Below are 22,681 nucleotides of genomic sequence, written 5' to 3'. Positions count from 1 at the left end.
AATTCCCATTAAACTTCTTGATTTTGAAGAAACAGCATTTTCTGATGGAGGAAAAGTGTTCCACTGAAAATTTTTCAGCCAGCTGTAGGTTTTATATTATCATTTCTGAGGCACAGAATCAGTAGCAGAGGTGGGAACTGAACAGATCTGACTCCTCAGAATCTACTGTAATCATTATGCCAGACACACATAATGACTCTTATGATAGCAAAAGCCATAACTAAAATTAAGTTGGGACCTTGATTATAACCCTAATTTCTCATATGCTCACATCTGAGAGACATTCTTCTTTGGAGTTTAACCTTTTCATGCTTGATGATGATTTTTTTGGAAAAGTATGAACATGATCCTGTCAGCATTTCTGAGTTATTAGAAAATTAAAAAAAACATAACTTTCATGCATGGCACATCTTGGAGTTGGTTGCTCACAAGAGTTGCTGTGGAGGAGGGAACTAAGTGTTCAAGACCCCTAAAAGTCACCTCTGTTTACAAGAAGATTAAATGAATCTCCTTCCCACTGCCAAAGTCCTCAACTGTGTTTTGGAAGACAGAAACCCAATACATTTCCTTGTTGTCAAGTGCCCCAATGGTTCTCCAGATGTCAAAGCCTCTGACTGCTTCTAAAATGTAGTGTTTTCAATGAAAAAAATAACTATAGCACACAGAAAATCTGGGGAAAGAATAAAAAACACAGTTGATGCTCTACTGATTGTATTAGTGATTTTTTTGTTCCCTGGTCTGGCATGCTATGTGAACCAGGGGATCTTACTGCTGAATTTAGCTCCAGTTTACTATGGAGTATTTGGAGCCTGAGGTTCAGTAACATCTACCATGCTGGGGTGTTAAGAGTTAAGGTATTGTTTGTTAAGTGATTTCAAATAGCTGGATGACATGTACTAGAGAGGCTTAATATAATATACACTCTATACAAACATTTTAGACATTGGTGCAATTCTATATGATCCATACCAGAACATCTTAATCCCTTCCCCATAGATTCTACTTACATATTCATCATTTTTTACAATTGTTGCATTGTAAGTGTGAGCTGACAAATACTGTGTATTTCAATTTCAGGAGCACGATAGGAATGAAGAACATAATGATGAAAGTAAGTATTTTGCACTGAAGACATGGTGATTGCTAGAAAGATTTTTGGTCAATATCTTATTGACGACCTCAAATGCAGTAGTATGTTCCTTTAAGTTTAAACTGCAACCATCAGTGTTAAGAAAGGGAGTTTAATGAACAGCTAAAGAGCTTAGTCAGTGTAAAGACAAGTCAGTAAACAACTTGCTTTAGGCTTGAGTTGTTGTTTTTGCACTCAGTATAGACCAGGAGTTCTCAACCTTTGTGTGTGTCCCATCCCCCCCGCCGCCGCCCAACATGCTATAAAAAGTCCATAACCCACCTGTGCCACGATAACTGGTTTTCTGCATATAAAAACCAGAGCTGGCATTAAGGGGTAGCAAGCAGGGCAATTGCCTGGGACTTCATGCCACAGGGGCCCCCGCAAAGCTACACTGATCAAGTTTTGGCTTCAGCCCCGGGTGGTGAGGCTCAGGGCTCCAGGCTTCAGCTTCATGCGGGGGGACTTTGGCTTTCTGCTCTGGGGCCCAGCGAGTCTAATGCTGGCCCTGCTTTGCAGACCCTCTGAAACCTGCTCACAGCCCCCTAGGGACTCTAGGGGTCCCCCATGGCCCCTGGTTAAGAACCACTGGTGTAGACTATATACAGAGATGCTCTGTACTGGTAGAAGTAGGGCTTTCACCAATGGCTTTTACCCTGGAGAGTTACAGAAATAAGACATACTGTACTGCATTGCATTAAGAGTTTGCACTGATGTAGTTACACCAATGCAAGTTTCCCAAATCTAGAAAGCTCTTAATCATGAATTCCCCTCAGTGTCCCCTTACCACAGTCCTTGATGGCAGCAATGTAGTGGAAGCACTCGCCCCACCAAGAAGGAGCTGACAGAGTATCTCTCCACTCAGAGTATGAAAATAGAGTGATGCATAATCTTTTCTGCAGGAACTACAAGTGCCACCTAAGCACATTTCAGTATGATTATTAAAAAAAACAATGCTCAGATATGTTAAATATTATATACTAAATATGTTGTGTGGGTATTTAGATCACAGCAGCAGTGGAGCTCAGGATTCCAAATTTCCCTCTGTTGCAATTCCATCACCATTACCAAGGGCAATGTGAGTAACAAAATATCACTGCTTCTCTTTCATTGTTAATTGCTAGATTTATTAATAACTAAATCCTGCTCTTACTGGAGGCAGCCATCGAAGCAAGAATTGTCTGTTCATGAACCATGAGTCCAGAGCAAGAGGCATCCTGCCCTGGCAAGAACAAGGTGGGATTGCTATTTGCAGGCCACTCTACTATTTCTCCAAGCCGGACCGGTTTGCATGCTGGAATTGTTTCCAATTACTATATGCTGCTGCTGACAGAAAACTTGCTGGCCTGCTTGAGACAATCAAATGCTGCAGTGATGAGATTTTCAGCAATACCTGTGCATGTATAAAGCCATGCTCCTTTTCTTACAAACCACCCTCCTACTAGCCATGACCTGGTTCTTTGAAAGACATATCTTTCTCACACACCTTGGTATGATTCCCACCACTATCTTTGAAACCTATATTAAATGCAACACAGCCTCTCCCCTTTTTTCTCTATTACATCAGCCCAAGGAAGGGCAGGATTCAATCCAAAATCCCACCTCTGCCAATAATATTATGAGTAACAGTTAACTATATGCTTGATTGTTCAATGCACTGCATGTCTTTTAAATAATCACTTACTTTTTCAATCCTCAGAAAGAAGACACCTAATCCAGTAAAACCACCAGTAAGTGGACTTTGTTTTTTTATAATGATACTGTTTAGTATCCCACCTGTGATTCTTAATATGCGTGTAAAACTGAACTTGGTCATAAATACAGTTTCCTTAATGGGAAGTAAGGAAAGAATTAAGGGTATTTTTGCCCCTTGATTAATTAACATTAATAGAAGTTACATACAGAATTGGAGAGAGGAAGATATACTCCAGAGTCTGTTAGCACAAGAATGGCAGAAAATCCTCTAGCCTGCCACAGAGATTATTCTAACCATTGAAAAATGTTTTGGGGCCATCATGAAGGCTTTAATATATAAAATGTGTGGCGGCAAGAAGGGTGGAAATTAAATTTAAAATTAAATTACATGCAATTAAAGGGAGTCACAAGGACTTGGCTATGGAATGTATATTAACTCAGCAGCAAAGGGAAAAACACATGGGCATTGCTGGAAACTAATTTAGATTAAACACACCTGGGGTAGTCTTTTTCCTCCAGAGAGTTATCAGCATATTAATTCTCTTTCCTAGGAGATAGTGGTAGAATCCACATTAGTGGGATTCAAGAAAACAAATGAGAATTATTTGGAACCATGTTCTGCCCTCAGATTGTGTCCAAAAATTCCCACTGATGTGTGTAGGAGTCTCCCCCTAGGGAATGAGAATAAAATATCAACCTAGAACAAGAGTCATATCTCAAGGTAAAAATGGGCTTTTACCTTGGTCTCTCTTGCTCACATAAACAGGATCGGAGTCTTTCCAAATTTATGTTGCAAAATCTATTTGATCATATTTACACAATCATCCATCTGAATTCCTTGTATGAGAAGGTACTGCCCTCATCTCCCCAACCACAACATCCCTGTCAATTTCAAGTATAAATAACAAGTGGAAAAAAAATTTCTTCAAAGTAAACACATACACCCTTTTGCCAACATGTCATATTGCTTTGCATGACCATTTACTGTTGCAATGTTGCATTAACTGGAATACTGTTAACTTAATCATATTTTAAACAAGTTCCTATACCTACCAAAAACTTGGATTATTAAAACTGGGAAAAAAATTAAAAACAAGTTCATTTCCAACTCTTTTTATTCTGCACTTACTTCTTGTATTTCTTCCAGCTTGGACAGTGAACGTTGCAAAATTTAGCTTGCAAATATTACACAGAAGCATTGGTTTAAAAATGTGAACACTATTTTTATAATAAAAATATGTTATGGAAACATTTTTATAGGGCTTAAGCTTTTGGAAAACCCTCTTAACAAAAATCTAAATTTTGATCCGAATTTAAGTGGATAGCATCCTTTTAATGTGGTAGAGAACTAAGTCTACATTGTGTAGCATGTTTAAGATGCAAACAGAAAACCAATAACCTCTTAATCTAACTTTTGTATGCTATTATTTTATAATGATTGTTTAGGGGTTCGTGCATGTTTTGAGCTGTATAATATACATGTAATTGTTCTCCACTATGGGTATTGGGGAGTTTTGTATAATACTAAAACAAAGATCCTCTATAGCAATGTCTATTTTACAAAATATTAACTGGATGTCATTTAAGTATACAAATGTTTTGATTGACATTTGTTTTATTGTAGAAACCAAGTTTACCACACAAAGAGAATTTAAGTGTTACTGAAGGTAAATTATTTCTGTTACACTGAAAAAAAGTTCACGTTCACAAGAATTGAACTTTTGCTTCTTAGTGATTTAGAACATGAATCAGCCCCCGTTACTTGCACTGAGTAGCATTTTTCTCTGCAAACAGTCCCGTTGAAATCAGTGGGGCTGTAGGCAGAGTAATAGACTACTCAAAGGGAAAAATTCACACCACAAGAGAGCCATTTGGAGGATGTAAGTGGGCCCCCGGGGCAGAGGAGAACGCCACCGAAAGTGAGTAAGGGTGGAAGAAGCTGGCCCTCCTTGTTTCAGTTTTTCATTTGCTATTGTTATTAGTTAAACGTTCTGTGCTTTAATTCACTAGCATTAAGGGGCAATATCACACCACTCATTTGTAAATAGTCCCCATTTAAATCAATAGGGAGCACTGCCTGAAAAATCTGTGGTACAATATGGCCCAGTGTGCGTGAGCATTTCACTTAGTGTGTGAGTTAGGGAAAAGGCACAGTAAAAATCATTTTTATTCTACAAATTAAAAAATGAATTAAAGCTGTTATCTCCCATTTGGAGTGATTATTTTTAAAGCTAATCCTGCATTTACAATTTTTTCCATATTACAGAGAAACCTACAGCCGCTGAACGGCGACGAGGTCCCAACCAAGAGCTCCCACTTCCACCCCTACCAACAACAGCCCAAAAGTAAAAGCTAGTTTCATTTCCTTTCTTATAGCTATAGACACAAGACTCACTACTAAGTTTGAACAAAATTATGTGAGAGATTCAGAGGGAAGCATTCTTCTCTCTGCAGCTTTTACTTCTCTTTTAAAGTTCTATTTCTTGAGACTTTTACTTCAGTCTTCAACCTCATGAGGGAACATATACATCACCACACACACTCTGTTATTGCTTTCTTCCATACACATGCTCAGTTATTCAGACACAGGTGTTAGGTAGACATCCTCAGATCTTTCGGTAATCTCTAAATATTTATTTCAGGCCATTACTTCAAAAGCCACCAGCCCTACCAAGTAAGCACAATTTATCTTTTATAGTAAGTCTGGGTTTATTTCAGTTGCCACATATATATTCATTGGATTCTGAATATGTTGGTCTCTGTAACACATACAAGAATGAGATTAAAATACCCAGCTGGTTGTATGGTATTAGCTTAATTAGTACAATTAAGCAAGACCAGTGGAACTTACTGGGAAAGTCAATGGGAGTTGGGCTCTTAATTCCCCTTTGTACCTCTGAAAGTCAAAACCTAAGCCAGTTTGGGCCGAATTCTATAAAATTCCATCTGGCTTCCACACCACACAAGACCCCAAATATAACATTTTTCTGGGCTGGTTCAGTCTGCAACTTGGAAGCCAGATGACGTTTTTATTGAATCCAGCCCATTTGTTCTTGCACTACAGAAAAAAATGGAATACTTTCATTATGACTAATGCTTAAGTTCTGCTGTAAATAATACTTTTAAGAGGCAGTTGGAAATATTTCAATTTACAGTTTCAGATTCAGGGCAAGATTTCTTATATGCAGTTCGTTATTTTTACACAGATAGAAATGTAAATTAGATCAAATGATAATATATACCAGAAAGATTTCAGCATTTCCATTATATGATTATAAATTATCCAGAGAATTTTAATAGGCCGCAGAATTTACTTTTATGAAGATATTGGTCACTCTCTTAAAGTAGGATGGATTGTTCTCCTTATTCCTTTAGCCGACAGAGTTGTGACAATCTACTGAATTATTGTTTCCTCCTACCTCTGCCCCCAACAAAATAATAGGAATAGTTACATTGGACACTTACACGTGTTACATCTTGTTCTTCCCAGAATCGCTAGACACTGCAAACCGCACAATGGGCACTCTTCCACGCAGCAGTATTTCAGCTAGTTTGGATACTACAGACCAGGTATGAAATTAGCTAAGGGTTAAAAGATACACATGAGAAAGCATGTGCCATCAGGCTCTGTTGTAAGAGGAGTCTTACAGAGAGACCCCTGGCTCTCTGATCCTATGCTTCTTCACACCACCTACTCTCCAAGAAAGCATAATACTGTGCTTGTGGTCCATTTCCTTCCTTATGATAACAACTTTGGCCCTATCTACAGTGAAATCTTTTGTCAGGGTATAAGTCATCTAGTTGCCCAGTTCTAGCCCAAAATAGGTGGAACACACAGGGTGTTAAAGCCATGCTAAACTGTAGAATTATGATTAGATATAGTTATACAAAACATAGGCAGGAAAAGTTTTCTTGCGCAATGTAAACAGGAACTGAAAAGCAGCTTAGTCAAACTTCTGTTTCAGGTCTTCACTTTACTCGCTATGGGATTGTTTGATGCAAACAGAAAATGCTTTATTGGTATATTTGAGCCCAGTCCTGGATGCAGATAGATATAGAGTGCACTTAATTGCCCTTTTCCTTTTTGTATTTCATAGCTGAACTCAACTGCTCACTAGCCTTTCTGAAAGTATGTATCCACATGTTTAGTCCAAAGCCGTGCAAACTGTCTGCAGTTGTTGTCAGTGGATAAATAATGAGAGATCCAAGAATACACTAGTAGGAACACACACGCACACACTTGTGAACCATGCTAGGTAGAGATATGCTCCAACCTTGTTGGAGCATGAGTCTGCCAGAGATAGTACAGCACAGGAATGCACAAGACAGAGTCATATTTAAAAACATTGCCCTGTTTAATGCAGTTTGGTTCATCAGCAGACATAGGATCTAAGAGACTAAGTGAGAAGCCACTGGTTGCTCACACCCTCCTCTGTGAAAACTACGATCCTTCCACCTGACAAATAATCTTAGTCCCTCCCTATCAGCCTTGCGCCCTGCTGCTCCCTAAAACAGTTTTCCTTTCACTATAAACCCCTTTTGGAATTAGTGCCAAGTTATCTTTGTGAATAACTGGAAAACTTTTTCTATCTTGTATTTCAACATAACAGGTTTGAAAAAAATCTAAGAAAATATGGCTACTTTTATTTCAATATGTCCCCTTTGGTCTCCCTTCGGAAGATGGCAGAAGACAAAATGCAGGAATCCGTCCTGTCTAGTAATCACAAACGAAGTAGAAATAATTCTGTTGAACAAAAGGCTCTATTATTGCAGAACTAGTAACACTAAATGTTCTAAAGGCTGATATGACAAAGATAATACAGCAGCAAGCGGAACACAAAGAACTTGCAATTGTGGAACAATTTTAACAGTCGGTCATAGTGGATATTATGAAAAATCTTTTTTCATAAAAATAATCCAGCAGACAACAAAAGCAAACAGCTTGTAACAATTGTATTTGGAGCTTTTAATATAGCAGCTATGGGCAAAACCAGAAGATTGACTGACTAAAAGATCCATTTAACCAGAGAAAGTGAAAACATTGCTGATGAAATCAATGATATTTTCCCAAAAATTATAATGTACGCTGGTATTATCATTTGCTGCAGCAAACTGTACCGCATAGGTGCTCTTTGATTTGTTTGGTTCATGAAGACAACACCTTCATTAAGTGGTTGACTTTCACTGCACAGCTGGCATGAGCTCTCTGTTCAGCTAGGTTATTCCCAACAGTTTATGTGACAGGAAGACAGAAGGTTTCAGGGAGAAGCTGTTTTGTCTATTCTATATAGGTTCTTATACAGCGCTAATCACCACAGTATGAGTGCATTCCAGATTTGCCATTGCTACCCCTGCTCCATGACAGTTAACATAACAGTTCCAGTCACTCTGTATTATGCTTGAAGCACTCATGGACCCCTTGCACTATAAAGAGGAGAGGGGTGGGTTGTTGTTAAAACTTTCTGTGAAAGCAACAACTTTATTGTAATGCAATTAAGATGATGTATGAAAATAAAATGACATATTCCTCCCCTCAAGAAAAGGTGACATCGTATGTACACTCATGGAACTCAGAAATGATGAAGGTTAAATTTAAAATGGAGACAGGGTATATTCTAGCAAATTCTATAAAGATATTAATAGTTTATGAGGAGGTTGCATGCATTGACACCTGCAGAACAGCATTTACTATACATCATTTACTATGACCATTCCAGCTATTCACAGTAATAATTGCTAACTTAGCAGCCACTTGACATACAAACTATAAACTCACAAGTCTGCATACACACCCTTAAAGGGGAAAAAAGCCCCAGACCTTTCTCCCACTTTATTTTTTTTTATGAAAATCCAATAGGAAGGAATAAAAAAACCCTCTTGGGATTGTGTGATGGGAGAGCTACAGGAAGTATAGTGAAAATATTAAGATTTGCTAAGCTTACCTGCACCTTCCCTTACTTCATTCTGAACAACTCCATATGCCTAACCATTGAATGCTTTCAGAGCCAGTGGCAATCTGGAATCCAGTAAGTCATTACAAACTTATATCCAGATTCTGTCATCCCATATTTCACTTTTGATTCTGCTCACACATACAGATACAACTGATGTCTTGCAAATATACTTGCACTCCTGCATTAACTGCTTTTATAGGGAAATGTGAGAGGCTTTTAACACACAGGGCCCATGGTAATAGCATTTATATCAAAATGATGGATGCATTATAAAAAGTTAGATGGATTAGAACTATCATCTATAGAGAATGAAAGGCAGTCAAGAATAATTGTTACTTCCAGAGGGAGAGATAAATGACTATTTTAGACATATTTGGAGGCAGAAATTCCCAACCAACAGTTAGCACAAGCAACCCTTAAAAATAATAACTCATTATCAAAAGGAAGCTTCACTCTGGAAACTCCCTACCACAAAGAATTGAGTAACAATCTCTCCTTTTAAAAGTAAAAAAATTAAAAAATTAAAAAAAAAAAGATAGAGAGAATAAAGATTCACTTCCCCAAAATCTGGAGCAGTTAGGGAGAAAGTATTTTGACTGTAGTATTTAGACCAGCCCTCTTTCTTTCTTTTCTTCCAGGGACATGTGGGGGAAGGTCAAAGATAGCAGAGAAGTGCTGAGAGTCAAGGATGTGCTGAGCTCTCTCTTTCAGCCTATGTACTAGCTCTATAACAAACTTTAGCTCACTTCAACCATAGTTTGATCATAAGCTCTCACATATATGAAGAGGCCCTGTTTTATCCTGTTGTCTTTGCTGCTACACCTTAGTACCCTAATCCAGTCCTTTACAGACAGAGGCTGCCTTGAAGGTTTCAGATCTTTTCAGAGGTCCTAGTTTTAGTTTGTTTTACTTTTTATCTGGTTTTAATTAAATGATTGAAACCACTTTAATGCCAATGGTATTGACCCATACAGTGTGGGGTTCCTGAAGTCCTGGTTATTTCCCCTACTCATGACTCTTCCCTTAGGACAGTACTCCTTTGTTTAATAAAATGCATGTTTCTAGTGAAGGGTCAGCGGGTCTGGTGGACCCTTGCATCCCAGTCCATCTGTGTGTATGTTATGTACAGCATATCATCATATCATAGAATAAAATTAAGCACATTTTTAAAACATTACAATAATTCCCCTTCCTGTACAGTAAGTACAACTGTTCCCTAACTGCAAGAAAAAAAAATGTAATCTCCCCTCTGAATTACAGGAAAATAAATCTGAGCAAAAATATGTGCTTCCAGATACGCAATTACGGTAATTTTTTCTAAAACACCTGAGTGACTTAGGAGCCTAAAGGACCAAGTAATTTTGGAAAATGGAAATTAGGTGATTTTGACATTTTTATCCTTACTGTTTTTCTATACAGAAGATCCCAACTTTTAATGACAACACTCTGCCCTTATAAACTGAGGTTTCAAAACATTTCACAGATATTAATTAAATAAGCCTTACAACACTCCAAGAATTAGAAAAGTATTGTACCCATTTATATCTGGGAGAACTAACGCAGAGAGGTTTAGTGACTTGCCTAAGATTATATGGCCAAGTCAATGGCAGATCCAGGGCCTGACTCCAGGAACTGGGATTCCTGTGGAAGGATCCTTTCAATAAATAATCAAAAGCTATCAGTACTCACTGGGGAGGGCGGCTGGTTCAATACACAGTCCTGCTGTGTGAGAAATGTTTGGAGGTATAAAAGCAGTCATCACTCCTAGCATCTAGGAGTATCCACTGGATGACAGAATCCAACTGGAGTGGAAGAAAAGAAATGGGGAGAGTGTAGTTTGCAGGATGCTTTTATAACCAGTTTTGAAAACACTGTCAGTTTGGAGGAGAATGTGGTATGAATAGAATTAATGGCTGCTGCTTTGAGGAGCATGGGAAATTGATCGAGCAAAGCAGATGAGAGTGAAGTTTCCACCCATACAAGCTAAAGTTACTGTTACCTCTTTTTGACTGAGCATCTAGTGAAAATATGGGTCCCTGCAGATTGTTTCAGCTGGGAGGAGAAACGGAAGTTGGAGTCTGGTACCTTTAATGCAATCTTATTTACAACAAACAAACAAAAATTCTATTTCCCCAAACATGGGAGGAACCCCATAACAGGAGACAGTATCCTCACTCGCAGCACTAAAAACTTTCTCTCTAGCCTTTCTGCAGGGTAATGCTCCCAGGTGCTTGTTCAGGCTGTCTCTGTCTCACTCTGGTTACGTCTACACTACGAGCGAGGGGCGTGATTCCCAGCTTGCATACACATACTCTCAGAAGCTATCATCAAGCTAGCACATGTATAAATGGTAGTGGATCTGCAATAGCACGTCAAGTACAAACCTATCTGAACCCCACGGGTATGAACTTGGCTAAGCTGTGCCGCTGCTGCAGCCCGTGTTACCGCAGCTACACTACTATTTATACTTGTGCTCAGTCTCATTGAGCTAGTGAGTATATTACATGAGCTGGGATTCACACCCCTAGTTCATAGTGAGACATAGCCTTACACACACATACACACACACACCCATACCCAAAGACAATAACCTATGGAGCCTTCTCCCCACATGGTCAAAATGACTGGGTAGGTTCATATACCCTTGGTCTTAGCGCATGTCTACACTACAAAATTAAGTTGACCTAACTTACGTTGGCATATAGGCGCCGCACTAATTACATCACTTGTGTGTGTCTACACTTTGCTTCTTGTGTCAGCAGTGCGCATCCTCACCAGGAGCACTTGTACTGTCAGCATGAGGCATTGTCGGATAGCTTCTGAAAGCCAGTGACAGTTAATGTAAGCAATGCAGTGGCTACACTGATACACCTAATTACATCGACATTGATTCTATGCCTCTCCTGGAGGTGGTCAAGTTATTAAGTCAGCGTAGCAGAGCAGTTACGTCAGTGGGAGTGAAAATTTAGTGTAGACACTTACAGAGTTAGGGCAATGCAAGGCAGCTTACATCGACCTAACTCTGCAATGTAGACCAGACATCATGTGGGGCTGCTTAGCTCTCTCACTCATCTATCTTGAATGAGGGGGTGGAGATCACTACAGTTTAAATGGGGTTTAACCCAACCCACAACGATATATTCAGAACTGAGAACAACCTTAGGTAGGGCAGAGTCACCACGTTATACATCTTGCTTGATTTGGAGGGTGTAAAAGAAACCTGGCATCCTGTGGCCAACACCCACTGCAACACACAAAAGTATATGCTAAATCAGTATGTAAATATCAGCAGAAAATGATATTTAATTATTAATAGTGAAAATGATTCACAAGTCTCTCTCTTAGTCCCTCCTCTTTCCACTGGAACAGTTTTCTGCTATACAAATGCCAACTTCCTCCATCTCCACATGGATACCTCTCCTTAAGATCTCCTCTCTTAGCATTCACTGATTGGTTTCAACTTATTCTTCATTTGAACTGCATCTGTCCAGTTAAGACCGTGAGCTCTTGACAGAAGCCTGTCTTAACTATGTGTTTTCTAAAATGCTCTGCACACTTATGGTTCTCTATAATCATCATCATTTGGCAATGGATACACTACAGTATGTGTTCATATTTTATTACCCCTATCTTATAGCTGTGTAGTACATAATATCCAATGAAGAAACGATCATTATATTTTGCTGTAAGTTATAGAAGAAAACCAGGCTTTTCCACTGCATTGACAAAGATCTCCACATCTCTCACAGGATGCTGGTGTTCATGATAAAGCATGGTATGCAGCTTATTGTGATCGAAAAACTGCAGAAGATGCATTATACAAATCAAATAAGGTAAAGCGGGGAGTTAACATTTGCAATATGCCTCTTTTAAGAAAATTTTAGACATGTGGAATGGGGAATAAAACTTGAATTGTTCCCAGACAGTTTGGGCCCCACCCTGAACAGTTTAGAGTAGTGTTGGCTGAAGTGTGTCTACACGGTTTAGATTTGGTTGAAATGGTGATCTCTAAAGTCAATTAAACTTGCACCTGTGTAACTCAGCACAGATTTTTGGCCCACTGGAGGCAATAGTATTATAGCAGCTAGAGATGGAAAAGATCTATTAACTCAGATACATCCCTTACAAGGCAAGAAACAGGCCACAGATACTAAACAAGCTCCATCACTGCCCACTGTCTCATACTCAAATGCTGGTAAAATTGGTCCTACCACTTTATTTCAAAATGATAACTTAACAACACAGACACACTACGGAGCCCTCTGACCTGGGCTTTACACTTTGTCTGAACTTCCTGACTGAGACCAGATCAGTCTGCACAAAGCTCTAATGCCACAGGGAGCATCACATTTAGGGCAGCACCCTATGTGCCGGCAAAGGCCCAGTCTTTCAGAGGCCTTTCTTTCCCCCAACAAACTTTTTTTTTTTTTTTTTTTATGGCTCCACCATGTGGGTTAGAGGGACAGAATAGTGGGGTAATCTTTAGGATAGGATATCACTGGCTAGGAAGCATTAGATAACCCCAACAGTGGTTTGTTTGCTGCTTGTGTAAAGCTGTTGAGAGCATTTCATCTGCTCAGGTTCTCTCTCCTTCCTTGCCTACCTACTGCCACTGGTGGTAGCTTATACAGTCTTCACTTCCTAATGTCCTGTGATCCCCAGGAAGCGGTTATTACCTGCTCATTTGTTCCTCTCCTTTCTCTAGCTGAGAGGGAACATGCAGCAGCAGCCATTGGGACTTGGGACAGCAGAGAATGCTACTAAATGACTCCTGTATAAGCTAATATTGGGGGGAAGCTCCCCCATTTCTCCCAGTGAATTTTGATACATCCTCAATGATAGCAACAAAATAAACTAATAAAATATTATTGCATTTCCTTTCCTTAATATAGGATGGATCTTTTCTGATAAGGAAGAGTTCTGGTCAGGATTCAAAGCAGCCATACACACTAGTTGTGTTTTACAACAAAAAAGTGTATAATATCCCTGTACGATTTATTGAAACAACTAAACGATATGCACTGGGCAGAGAAAAAACTGGCGAGGAGGTGAGTGGTTTTTCCTTTTCCAGATTTATGCCCTAATAAGTAAAAATAAAGGATTTTTTTAATTACATTGTTAGGATGTAAATCTTCATTCACCAAGATAAAAATATACCTCATCAAATAATTGATTTATCTTTCAGACTGAAAAATCCAATGAAACAAATATAAAATAAGGTACTTTAAATCAGTGGCTCTCAACCTTTTCAGACTACCATACCCCTTTCAGGAGTCTGATTTGTCCTGTGTACCCCCCAAGTTTCACCTCACTTAAAAACTACTTGCTTACAAAATCAGATGACATACAAATTCAAAAAAGTGTCACAGCACACTATTACAGAAAAAATTGCTTACTTTCTCATTTATACCATATAATTATAAAATAAATCAACTAGAACATAGGGTACATTTCAGTGTATAGTATATAGAGCAGTATAAACAAGTCATTGTCTGTAGGAAATTTTAGTTTGTACTGACTTCACTAGTGCTTTTTATGTATCCTGTTGTAAAAGTAGGCAAATATCTAGATGAGCTGATGTATTCCTTGGAAGACCTCTATGTACCCTGATTGAGAACCACTGCTTTAAATCCACCTCAGAAGGTAACTTAGGTTACTGCAAATTGGGACTTCAAAGTCACAGATTAGTTTAAAATATACAAATATATTTTATCATTTTGGACAATCATCAGGATCAGAACTTCAGTTACTAAGTGTAAATTCTCCATCCTTTCTTGAAAACCAATCTTCTAACCATCCTTCATTCAACAGCTCCCATTGAACTCAATGGGATCTTTGAAAAAGAAGTTACATTTAAATACTTAGGGAGAAAATTAGTCAGAACTGCTCCCGCTGTCTCCCCATCACTTACCAAAAAGAGAGAGTTGATATCTTGGGTTGCATTTGCATAACTGTTAAAACTCTTCTGGAGTATAATCATAAAATCATCGAACTGGAAGGGACCTCAAGAGATCATCTAGTCCAGTCCCCTGCACTCGTGGCAGGACTAATTACCTAGACCATTCCTGACAGGAGTTTGTCTAACCTGCTCTTAAAAATCTCCCATAACAGAGACTCCACAACCTCCCTAGGCAATTTATTCCAGTGCTTAACCAACCTGACAGTTAGGAAGTTTTTCCTAATGTCCAACCTAAACCTCCCTTACTGCAATTTTTAAGCCCATTGCTTCTTGTCCTATCCTGAGAAATTAAGAAAAATAATTTTTCTTCCTCCTCCTTTTACATACTTGAAAACTGTTATTGTGTCCCCGCCCAGTCTTCTCTTTTCCAGACTAAACCCCATTTTTTCAATTTTCCCTCATAGGTCATGTTTTCTAGACCTTTAATCATTTATGTTGCTTTTCTCTGGTCTCTCTCCAATTTGCCCACATCTTTCCTGAAATGTGGAGCCCACAACTGAACACAATACTCCAGTTGAGGCCTAATCAGCATGGAGTAGAGTGAAAGAATTACTTCTCATGTCTTGCTTACAACACCCCTGCTAAAACTTTTTGCCCAAGGGCCACATCTGGGTATAGAAATTGTATGGCAGGCCATGAACGCTCACGAAATTGGGGTTGCGGTCTGGGAGGGAGTGAAGGCTCTGGGGTGGGGCCAGAAATGAGGAGTTCGGGTGCAGGAAGAGGCTCCAGGCTGGGGGGTGTGGGCTCTGGGGTAGGGCTGGGGATAAGGGGCATAAGAAAGTGCTCCAGGCTAGGACTGAGGGGTTCAGAGGATCGGAGGGGGATCAGGGCTGGGGCAGGGGCTTGGGGTATGGGGGGGGGCAAGGGCTCCGGCTAGGAGTGCAGGCTCTGGGGTGGGGCTGGGGATGAGGGGTTTGTGGTGGAGGGTGTTCTGGGCTGGGACCGAGGGGTTCGGAGGGCAGGAGGGGGATCAGGGCTGAGGCAGGGGTTTAGGGCGCCAGGGGGTGGCTAAGGAGTGCAGGATCAGGGTAGCACTTACCTCAAGTGGCTCCTGGAAGCAGCAGCATGTCCCCTCTCTGGCTCCTATGCTGAGGTGCAGCCAGGCAGCTCTGCTGCGCGCTGCCCTGTCTGCAGATGCCATCCCTGCAGCTCCCATTGGCTGTGGTTCCCAACCCATGGGAGCTGCAGGGGCAGTACTTGGGGTGGGGGCAGCATTCAGAGTGGAGCCCCCTGGCTGGCCCTACGCGTAGGAGCCACAGGGGGGACATGCTGCTGCTTCTGGAAGCCGCGTGGAGCAGCCCCGACCCTGCTCCCCAGCCAGAGCGGGGCAAGCCCCAGACCTCACTCATCAGCAGGAGCTCGAGGGTCGGATTAAAACAGCTGGCAGGCTGGATGCAGCCCGCAGGCCATAGTTTGCCCACCCATGTGCTAATACATACCAGAATGATGTTCGCTTTTTTTGCAACAGCATTACACTGTTGACTGATATTTAGCTTGTGGTCCACTATGACCCCAAATCCCTTTCCACAGTACTCCTTCCTGGGCAGTCATTTCCCATTTTGTGTTTGTGCAACTGATTGTTCCTTTCTAAATGGAGTACTTTGTATTTGTCCTTTTGAATTTCATCCTATTTACTTCAGACCATTTCTCCAGTTTATCCAAATCATTTTGAATTTTAATCCTACCCTCTAGCACTTGCAACCCCTCCCAGCTTGGTATCATCTGCAAACTTTATAAGTATACTCTGTATGCCACTATCTAAATCATTGATGAAGATATTGAACAGAACCAGACCCAGAACTGATCCCTGCGGTACCCCACTGTATCAATGTTATGCTACATTGATAATCAGGCTATTTCTAAAGCAGTATGGAGATTTGGAGGCTCAAATACCATCATCACATGGTAGGAGGCCCTTTGAGGGAATTAGGCTTAGCCCCACCTGAGCTTCATTATCTGCCTCCCAGGGGCTGAGTTTCAGGCCAGAGCTCAGGTAATAGCCTGAAGACCACCCGTTCTTCAGATAAAAGGCCGGCAAGAAGGTCAGGGAGACCTATGGGAGGGATAGCTCAGTGGTTTGCGCATTGGCTTATTAAACCCAGGGTTGTGAGTTCAATCCTTGAGGGGGGCCATTTAGTGAGCTGGGGCAAAAATCTGTCTGGGGGTTGGACTAGAGAACCTCCTAAGGTCCCTTCCAACCCTGATATTCTAAGTCAGGGAAAAGGGGACAACCAGCAACACCTTGTTGATGTGTTTGATTTATGTTGGAGTGTTGATTTTGAGAAATAAACCAACCCTCAAGTAAAGGGAATGAAATTTTACTCCTGTGTGGAGCTTTATTTGACACACTGGCTAGTGAGTTCGCTCCTGCCACCAGCTTCCAGATTATCTAGATCATCACCTTTGAATAGCTCAGCCTTAGTGGCCTGTCCCAAAACCTTCTTCCTAAAATGAGCAATAGGAGAATCAAGTTTCAGAGTAACAGCCGTGTTAGTCTGTATCCGCAAAAAGAAGAACAGGAGTACTTGTGGCACCTTAGAGACTAACAAATTTATTAGAGCGTAAGCTTTCGTGGACTACAGCCCACTTCTGCATCCGAAGAAGTGGGCTGTAGTCCACGAAAGCTTATGCTCTAGGAGAATCAAGCTATTGCATGATTGGTGCAAATATCTCACCGAAACATAAATATCATTACCACATATTTGTTCAATTTTCTCTATTCTACTGCCTCCTTCTACTGTTAGAGGATACAAAGTACACAGTGGAGGCAACATACTTAGTCACAGGGGAAGGGAGACACACCTATTTGATAACATGATCTCAGAAGATCCTGTAGTTCCAAAGATGACCGTGACAGAGAGAAAGAAGATGAGGTAGCGATTCTTGTGAATTTCATTGTGTTAGCCAAGTAATCAACGAGACTTCTAACTGATTTCTGTTTTCTCAATCCAGCGCTTCACAAGTGTTGCTGAAATAATAGAGAATCATCAGCATACACCCCTGGTTTTAATCGACAGCCACAACAACACAAAAGATTCCACCAAACTGAAACATATTGTTAGAGTTTCATAATTACACTGAACTGTAAGAAGATCAAGATTTTTATATGTATTTTTCCAACTTCCCAAAGTTTCTGGATCAAGTATTTTAAACAAAAAAAAAATTAAAATTCAATATGTTCAAAGAACTACATCTACTACAGCTCACTGTTTTCAATAAAGCAATTCGTTTGCAAGATCCAGAGCTCTTGAAAGTAGAATGACTATAACTAAGAAATGGACCACTGTATGCAACCAGACAAGGATAGTATGTTGCACCATGTTTGGTATTTCAAGATGTGAATGGATTAGCACTGCCCAGAGCTCTACTCCGACTGTCTGATTCATGAGGTTTTTGGTTGTATTTTTAATGTGCAAATAAAATGTAACAATACTATAAAATGAATAATGTACAGTAATATTACTGGTTGATATTTACTATTGTACTTCTAACTGCTGTCAGAATACTTTAGTATAGCTTGTGTTTATTTTAGTGTGAATATTATCTTTGCATGAACTGCTTCATACATTCTATTGTTACAACAAATATCAATGTACAGTTTGCTCATATGCCTGTATTTTTTTCCCCCATGTATATTTTTAGCTAGACAGTTTTCTCAAATGCCTGTCTGCAAATTGTTACCTGTAGGATTCAGAGCTTACTGTAGGAACACCAGATTCCTTCATTGCTAAATATTACTTAAACACTACATTCTTGGGCAATCAAGAGGGAAATTGAAGCAGGATTACTACAGTGCCATGCTGCAGGCTGGCATGTTCCAGGATCACCACCTGTACAATTCCAGCATCTGCCACTAGTAGATACAAGAGACAAGATGGGTGAGGTAATATCGTTTATTGGACCAACTTCTTTAGGTGAAAGGTACAAGCTTCCAAGCTACACCGAGCTCTTCTTCAGGTCTGGAAAAGATAATCAGCGTCCCAGCTAGAAACAAGGTGGGACAGATTTTTTTAGTTTAAGGGATAAACAGCTGTTGCAGGAGATCCTTTAAGATGAAGTGGGCAATTAACACCTCTGCAGTCATAGGACAAAGGAGGGTTAGTGGGTTACAGACTGTTGCCATGAGTAAAATAAGTATCTCTGTTGAGTCCATGATTTTTTGAATCTAGCCAAGTTACGAGTTGAAGCTCCCAGTCATGACATCAGCTGTTTTCATCAGATACCAAGTCTAGTGGGTTCTAAATATATTTTAAGTTGTTTTTAGTCTGACATCGGAGGACATAGTAATTATCTGTTCAGATATCTTCCATATTACAATGCAATACAAAAAAAGTACTCCAGTTGACTTTAAGAATAATTAATGCATAGATAAATGTTGAATCAGTGAACAATAATTTTAGGGCTAAAAGTAAGGCTTAATTTTAAGGAAGACAAATGCAGTACTCAACCTGCTTTTAGTTCCAGAGCTCAGGGAGGATGTGGAACCATCTCACTTACTTATTCATATTAACATGCAAGAATTAGAGTACTTGATGTCTGTCTGATACTAAAATTGCAGCAGAATGACCAAATAGTGTAATTTATTCCTGCCAGTACTGTTCTTTGAAAGACAGGGGAGCTCACATTCTCAAAATTCAAAAGCTGAGACAAAACTACATTCCCTTCTCTCTAAAACCACCCCTAGTAGGCAAGTTGTAAAAAAATAGAAAAACTGGATGCTGATGTCACAATAGCTCTGGAACAAACAGATACTAAAAAACTTTTTAGAGAAGTTGTTTGTTATACTTTGTGTATTGCTATTGTAACAAAGAATATACAATGGGCCAAATTCTAGGCCCACTAAGGTCACTTTGCACATCTGGAATGGCAGGAGCACAGTGCTGTTAAGATTTTAGCCCAAAGCATTTAGTTATTCTCCAGATTTTCCTAACAGGAGAAATTCTAGCCCCATACCTGTAAGCAGTTACCATCCACTCCCAAGTGTGCTAAGATTTTAATGTCTGTCTCTTTATATACATATACACACTATATACAAATTACATTAAAAGAATGTTAAAGTTACTAAGCACTCAGACATTAGGAAATGTCAACATTAGGCGGTCTGTGCAGCCCTAATTTGGCATACTTGTGCACATGCATTATGATATATTCTTTAATTACATGATCAACTACTATTTTTCCACGCAACCACCGCTTCATTCAGTACATTATAGGATGGTGTGTGCTCACTTGAGTAGCTATTCAATAGTTTGTTTTCTATATATGGCCCCATACCTTATTTATTGCATAATATTCAAACCTACTCTGAAAAGAGAATTATTTCCTCATGGGCTTTTCTATGATGCTCATCACTATAGTATCTGATTGTTGTGAAAATAAATGAATACATGAGAAACATTCACAAAGTGAGCGGTGGTATCATCCCCATTTTACAGATGGGGAACAGAGACAAAGAGGTTAAGGTCAAAAGCCTCTTTATAATTTTTGGTGCCCAATGTGCAACTCCTAGGACCTTACTTTTTAAATTTTTTATTACATAGCACTTCATATGTTCAAAGCACAGCTCCCCCAATTATAGTTCTCACTGTAAGTGCTCAACACTTCTGTAACTCAGACTCCAGGTTATCAAGTCAGACACTCAGAAAACACCTGTGAAATTCTGGTTTAAGTGACTTGCCCAGCATCACAGAGGAACTCTGTGACAGAGGCAGAGACAGACTCCAGTTCTCCAGGATTCTCAACTGTCTTAACCATGAGACCATCTTTTCTCTTCTTGCAATCTTCTACCTCATTCACTACACAACTTCCAACTTCTGCAACAAATGAAACGGGTCCTACAAACAACAGCCCACTTTACTACACAACACTGATTATCCCTAGAGTACCGTACCTCTAACCAACTGAATGAAAAAGGGGTCCCGGGGTGGGGCGGAAATAGTATGTGGTCATGTAATTAAAGACTTATCATAATACATATGCATGCATGGAGGAGGAGAATTAAGGTTGCACAGGTAACATTACTTCTGGCATTTTCCAACTTTTAAGTGCTTGAATGCAAATTAGAAAAAAGAATTCTATCATGTGGCATCATATTGGCACCTACATGGAGCCACAGCACAGAACTCTAACTTTGAGTTAACAGAGTAACTGATAGCAGCAGTAGGTTGTCATCCTCAATATGGACCAGCCACTTTGCCGGTGCGTTTCCACAGATTTGTGCTGACAGCAGAGGAATGATTGAAATCTTGAGTTCAACTCCAGGTTCTGGAAGGAAGTGTGCTCTAGTAGACATAGACCATTCAGCCCCTGTTCCTTCCTCCTCCACCCAAAAAAAAAAATACATTGATCCCTTCTGCTCCTGTCCCAATCCCATCTCTCCCCAGGCAGCCTCCTCATCCTAATCCCATTCTTCTCCAACATACTCCCTAAGTACCAATTTTCCTTCCAACACAGCTCACAGTCCCAGTATCCCCACCCATTTCCTTGTGCAGCCAGTCCCAGACTCCAGGCCTCTCATCCAACCTCAGTCTTGCTCCTCCACTTGTTCTCATTTTCCATTGTCCCCATTTCTCCTTCCCATGCTCCTTGTCCTATTCTACTCCCACAGTTGCTGTCAGCCTGGTTCTTGTCCCCACTGCAATCAAATCAGGCTATTGCTCTTTCACATTGCCTAGGCACCAGCAGAAATGCCGGGACTGGACAACAGGATGGATTACTTGATAAATTCTGCTCTTCTGTTTATTCCCTCTGAAGCATTGGGCACCGACCATTGTCTGAAGACAGGATACTGGGCTGGGTGGAATCTTCCAACTCTCAGTTCCTGTGCCTAGTACAACAACTGCCCACAGCAACCCGCATGGAAACTCCTGCTCAGTCCCTGGACTGCTCAACTTCAAGTATCTATGCAATGTGAACGAACAAAAGATCTTTCAAAGGCTTAAAATTTGGCCAAATTTGGGTGGTTTTTCACAAGAAGAGAAAAGGGCACAAATCTGACACAAATATCGTGCCATACCTCTGCCAAATTTCAAATCCCCGTTCCCACGTATAGAGGCACTAGAGCACAACTAAACTATTTCCCCCAAATGTTGTTCTTGGAAATGGCTGAACCATTTTTGCTGGAACTTTCAAGAACAACCTGAAGTAGAAACCCAGCATGCAAAATTTCATCCCAAACAGTTAAAAGTTTGGCAAAATAATAAGCAACTAAAGACAAGGTCTTACAATGGGAAATGTCATGTAACCTTAACAGCAGGCAGCACTACCAACTGCATCTAGAATATAAAATGTTAATAAAAAGATTCTGGTGTGTTCTATTTATATGATCTTTACTCTGATATTAGCAATAACCAATTCTAAAAAGTGTTTCCATATAAACCAACATTTTTTTAAAATCAATGAAATTTTGTTACTGTGGCTGCAACCCTTGCCAGTCGTTTTCAGAAAGATATTTATAAATGCATTTTATGTACCAGTGAAATACCTCTTAACAGGATCCTTCAGCTGTAACACAAAGATGCACACTGAATGCTTTAATTCTGAAGAAGCTGATATTTTCCAGACTATCAGCCACACAATACTTATGAAAAATGTATATGGACAGTGTGTGTGTGTGTGTGTGCGCGCACACACACACACGCTGTCCATATTATATAGTTCCCCAAAAAATTAAGACTGACACCATATTACAACAGTTAATCACTGAATCCATATTATTCTGGATGGTGCAGAAGAATGTGTTAAGGTACAATTAAATCCTCAAGAGTCTTTTGTAACTGGCTTATTAGTAGTTAGAGATATAAAATTGATAAATCATACTGAGTTTTATAAAGGATCAAAATTTAATGTCGATATTACAGGAATTAATTTCAAAAGCGACAGAATTTTAGATTTACAACAAACATCCATATACCCCCTCAGTCTGCTTAAGAGTTGCTTTGC

General features: G+C 39.9%; 1 protein-coding gene across 6 annotated transcripts in view; it reads left to right on the top strand.

Annotated features, from left to right (window-relative positions):
• BLNK (B cell linker) overlaps positions 1–19,801 on the top strand; it is a 145,706-nt gene extending 125,905 nt beyond the window's left edge. For all 6 annotated transcript variants that reach the window (XM_034776415.1, XM_034776416.1, XM_034776414.1 and 3 more), the window contains 10 exons: positions 1,078–1,111; positions 2,135–2,207; positions 2,829–2,859; positions 4,449–4,491; positions 5,091–5,169; positions 5,467–5,498; positions 6,315–6,394; positions 12,528–12,611; positions 13,671–13,826; positions 17,693–19,801. In XM_034776415.1, coding sequence (XP_034632306.1) covers positions 1,078–1,111; positions 2,135–2,207; positions 2,829–2,859; positions 4,449–4,491; positions 5,091–5,169; positions 5,467–5,498; positions 6,315–6,394; positions 12,528–12,611; positions 13,671–13,826; positions 17,693–17,812 — 732 coding nt within the window. In that variant the 3' untranslated portion in view covers positions 17,813–19,801. The remainder of the gene's footprint in view (positions 1–1,077; positions 1,112–2,134; positions 2,208–2,828; positions 2,860–4,448; positions 4,492–5,090; positions 5,170–5,466; positions 5,499–6,314; positions 6,395–12,527; positions 12,612–13,670; positions 13,827–17,692) is intronic.
• Positions 19,802–22,681: the final 2,880 nt, after the last annotated feature.

This window comes from Trachemys scripta, chromosome 7 (genome assembly GCF_013100865.1).
Source record: "Trachemys scripta elegans isolate TJP31775 chromosome 7, CAS_Tse_1.0, whole genome shotgun sequence".
NCBI lineage: Eukaryota > Metazoa > Chordata > Testudines > Emydidae > Trachemys > Trachemys scripta.
This window is presented reverse-complemented; position numbering and strand designations above follow the sequence as displayed.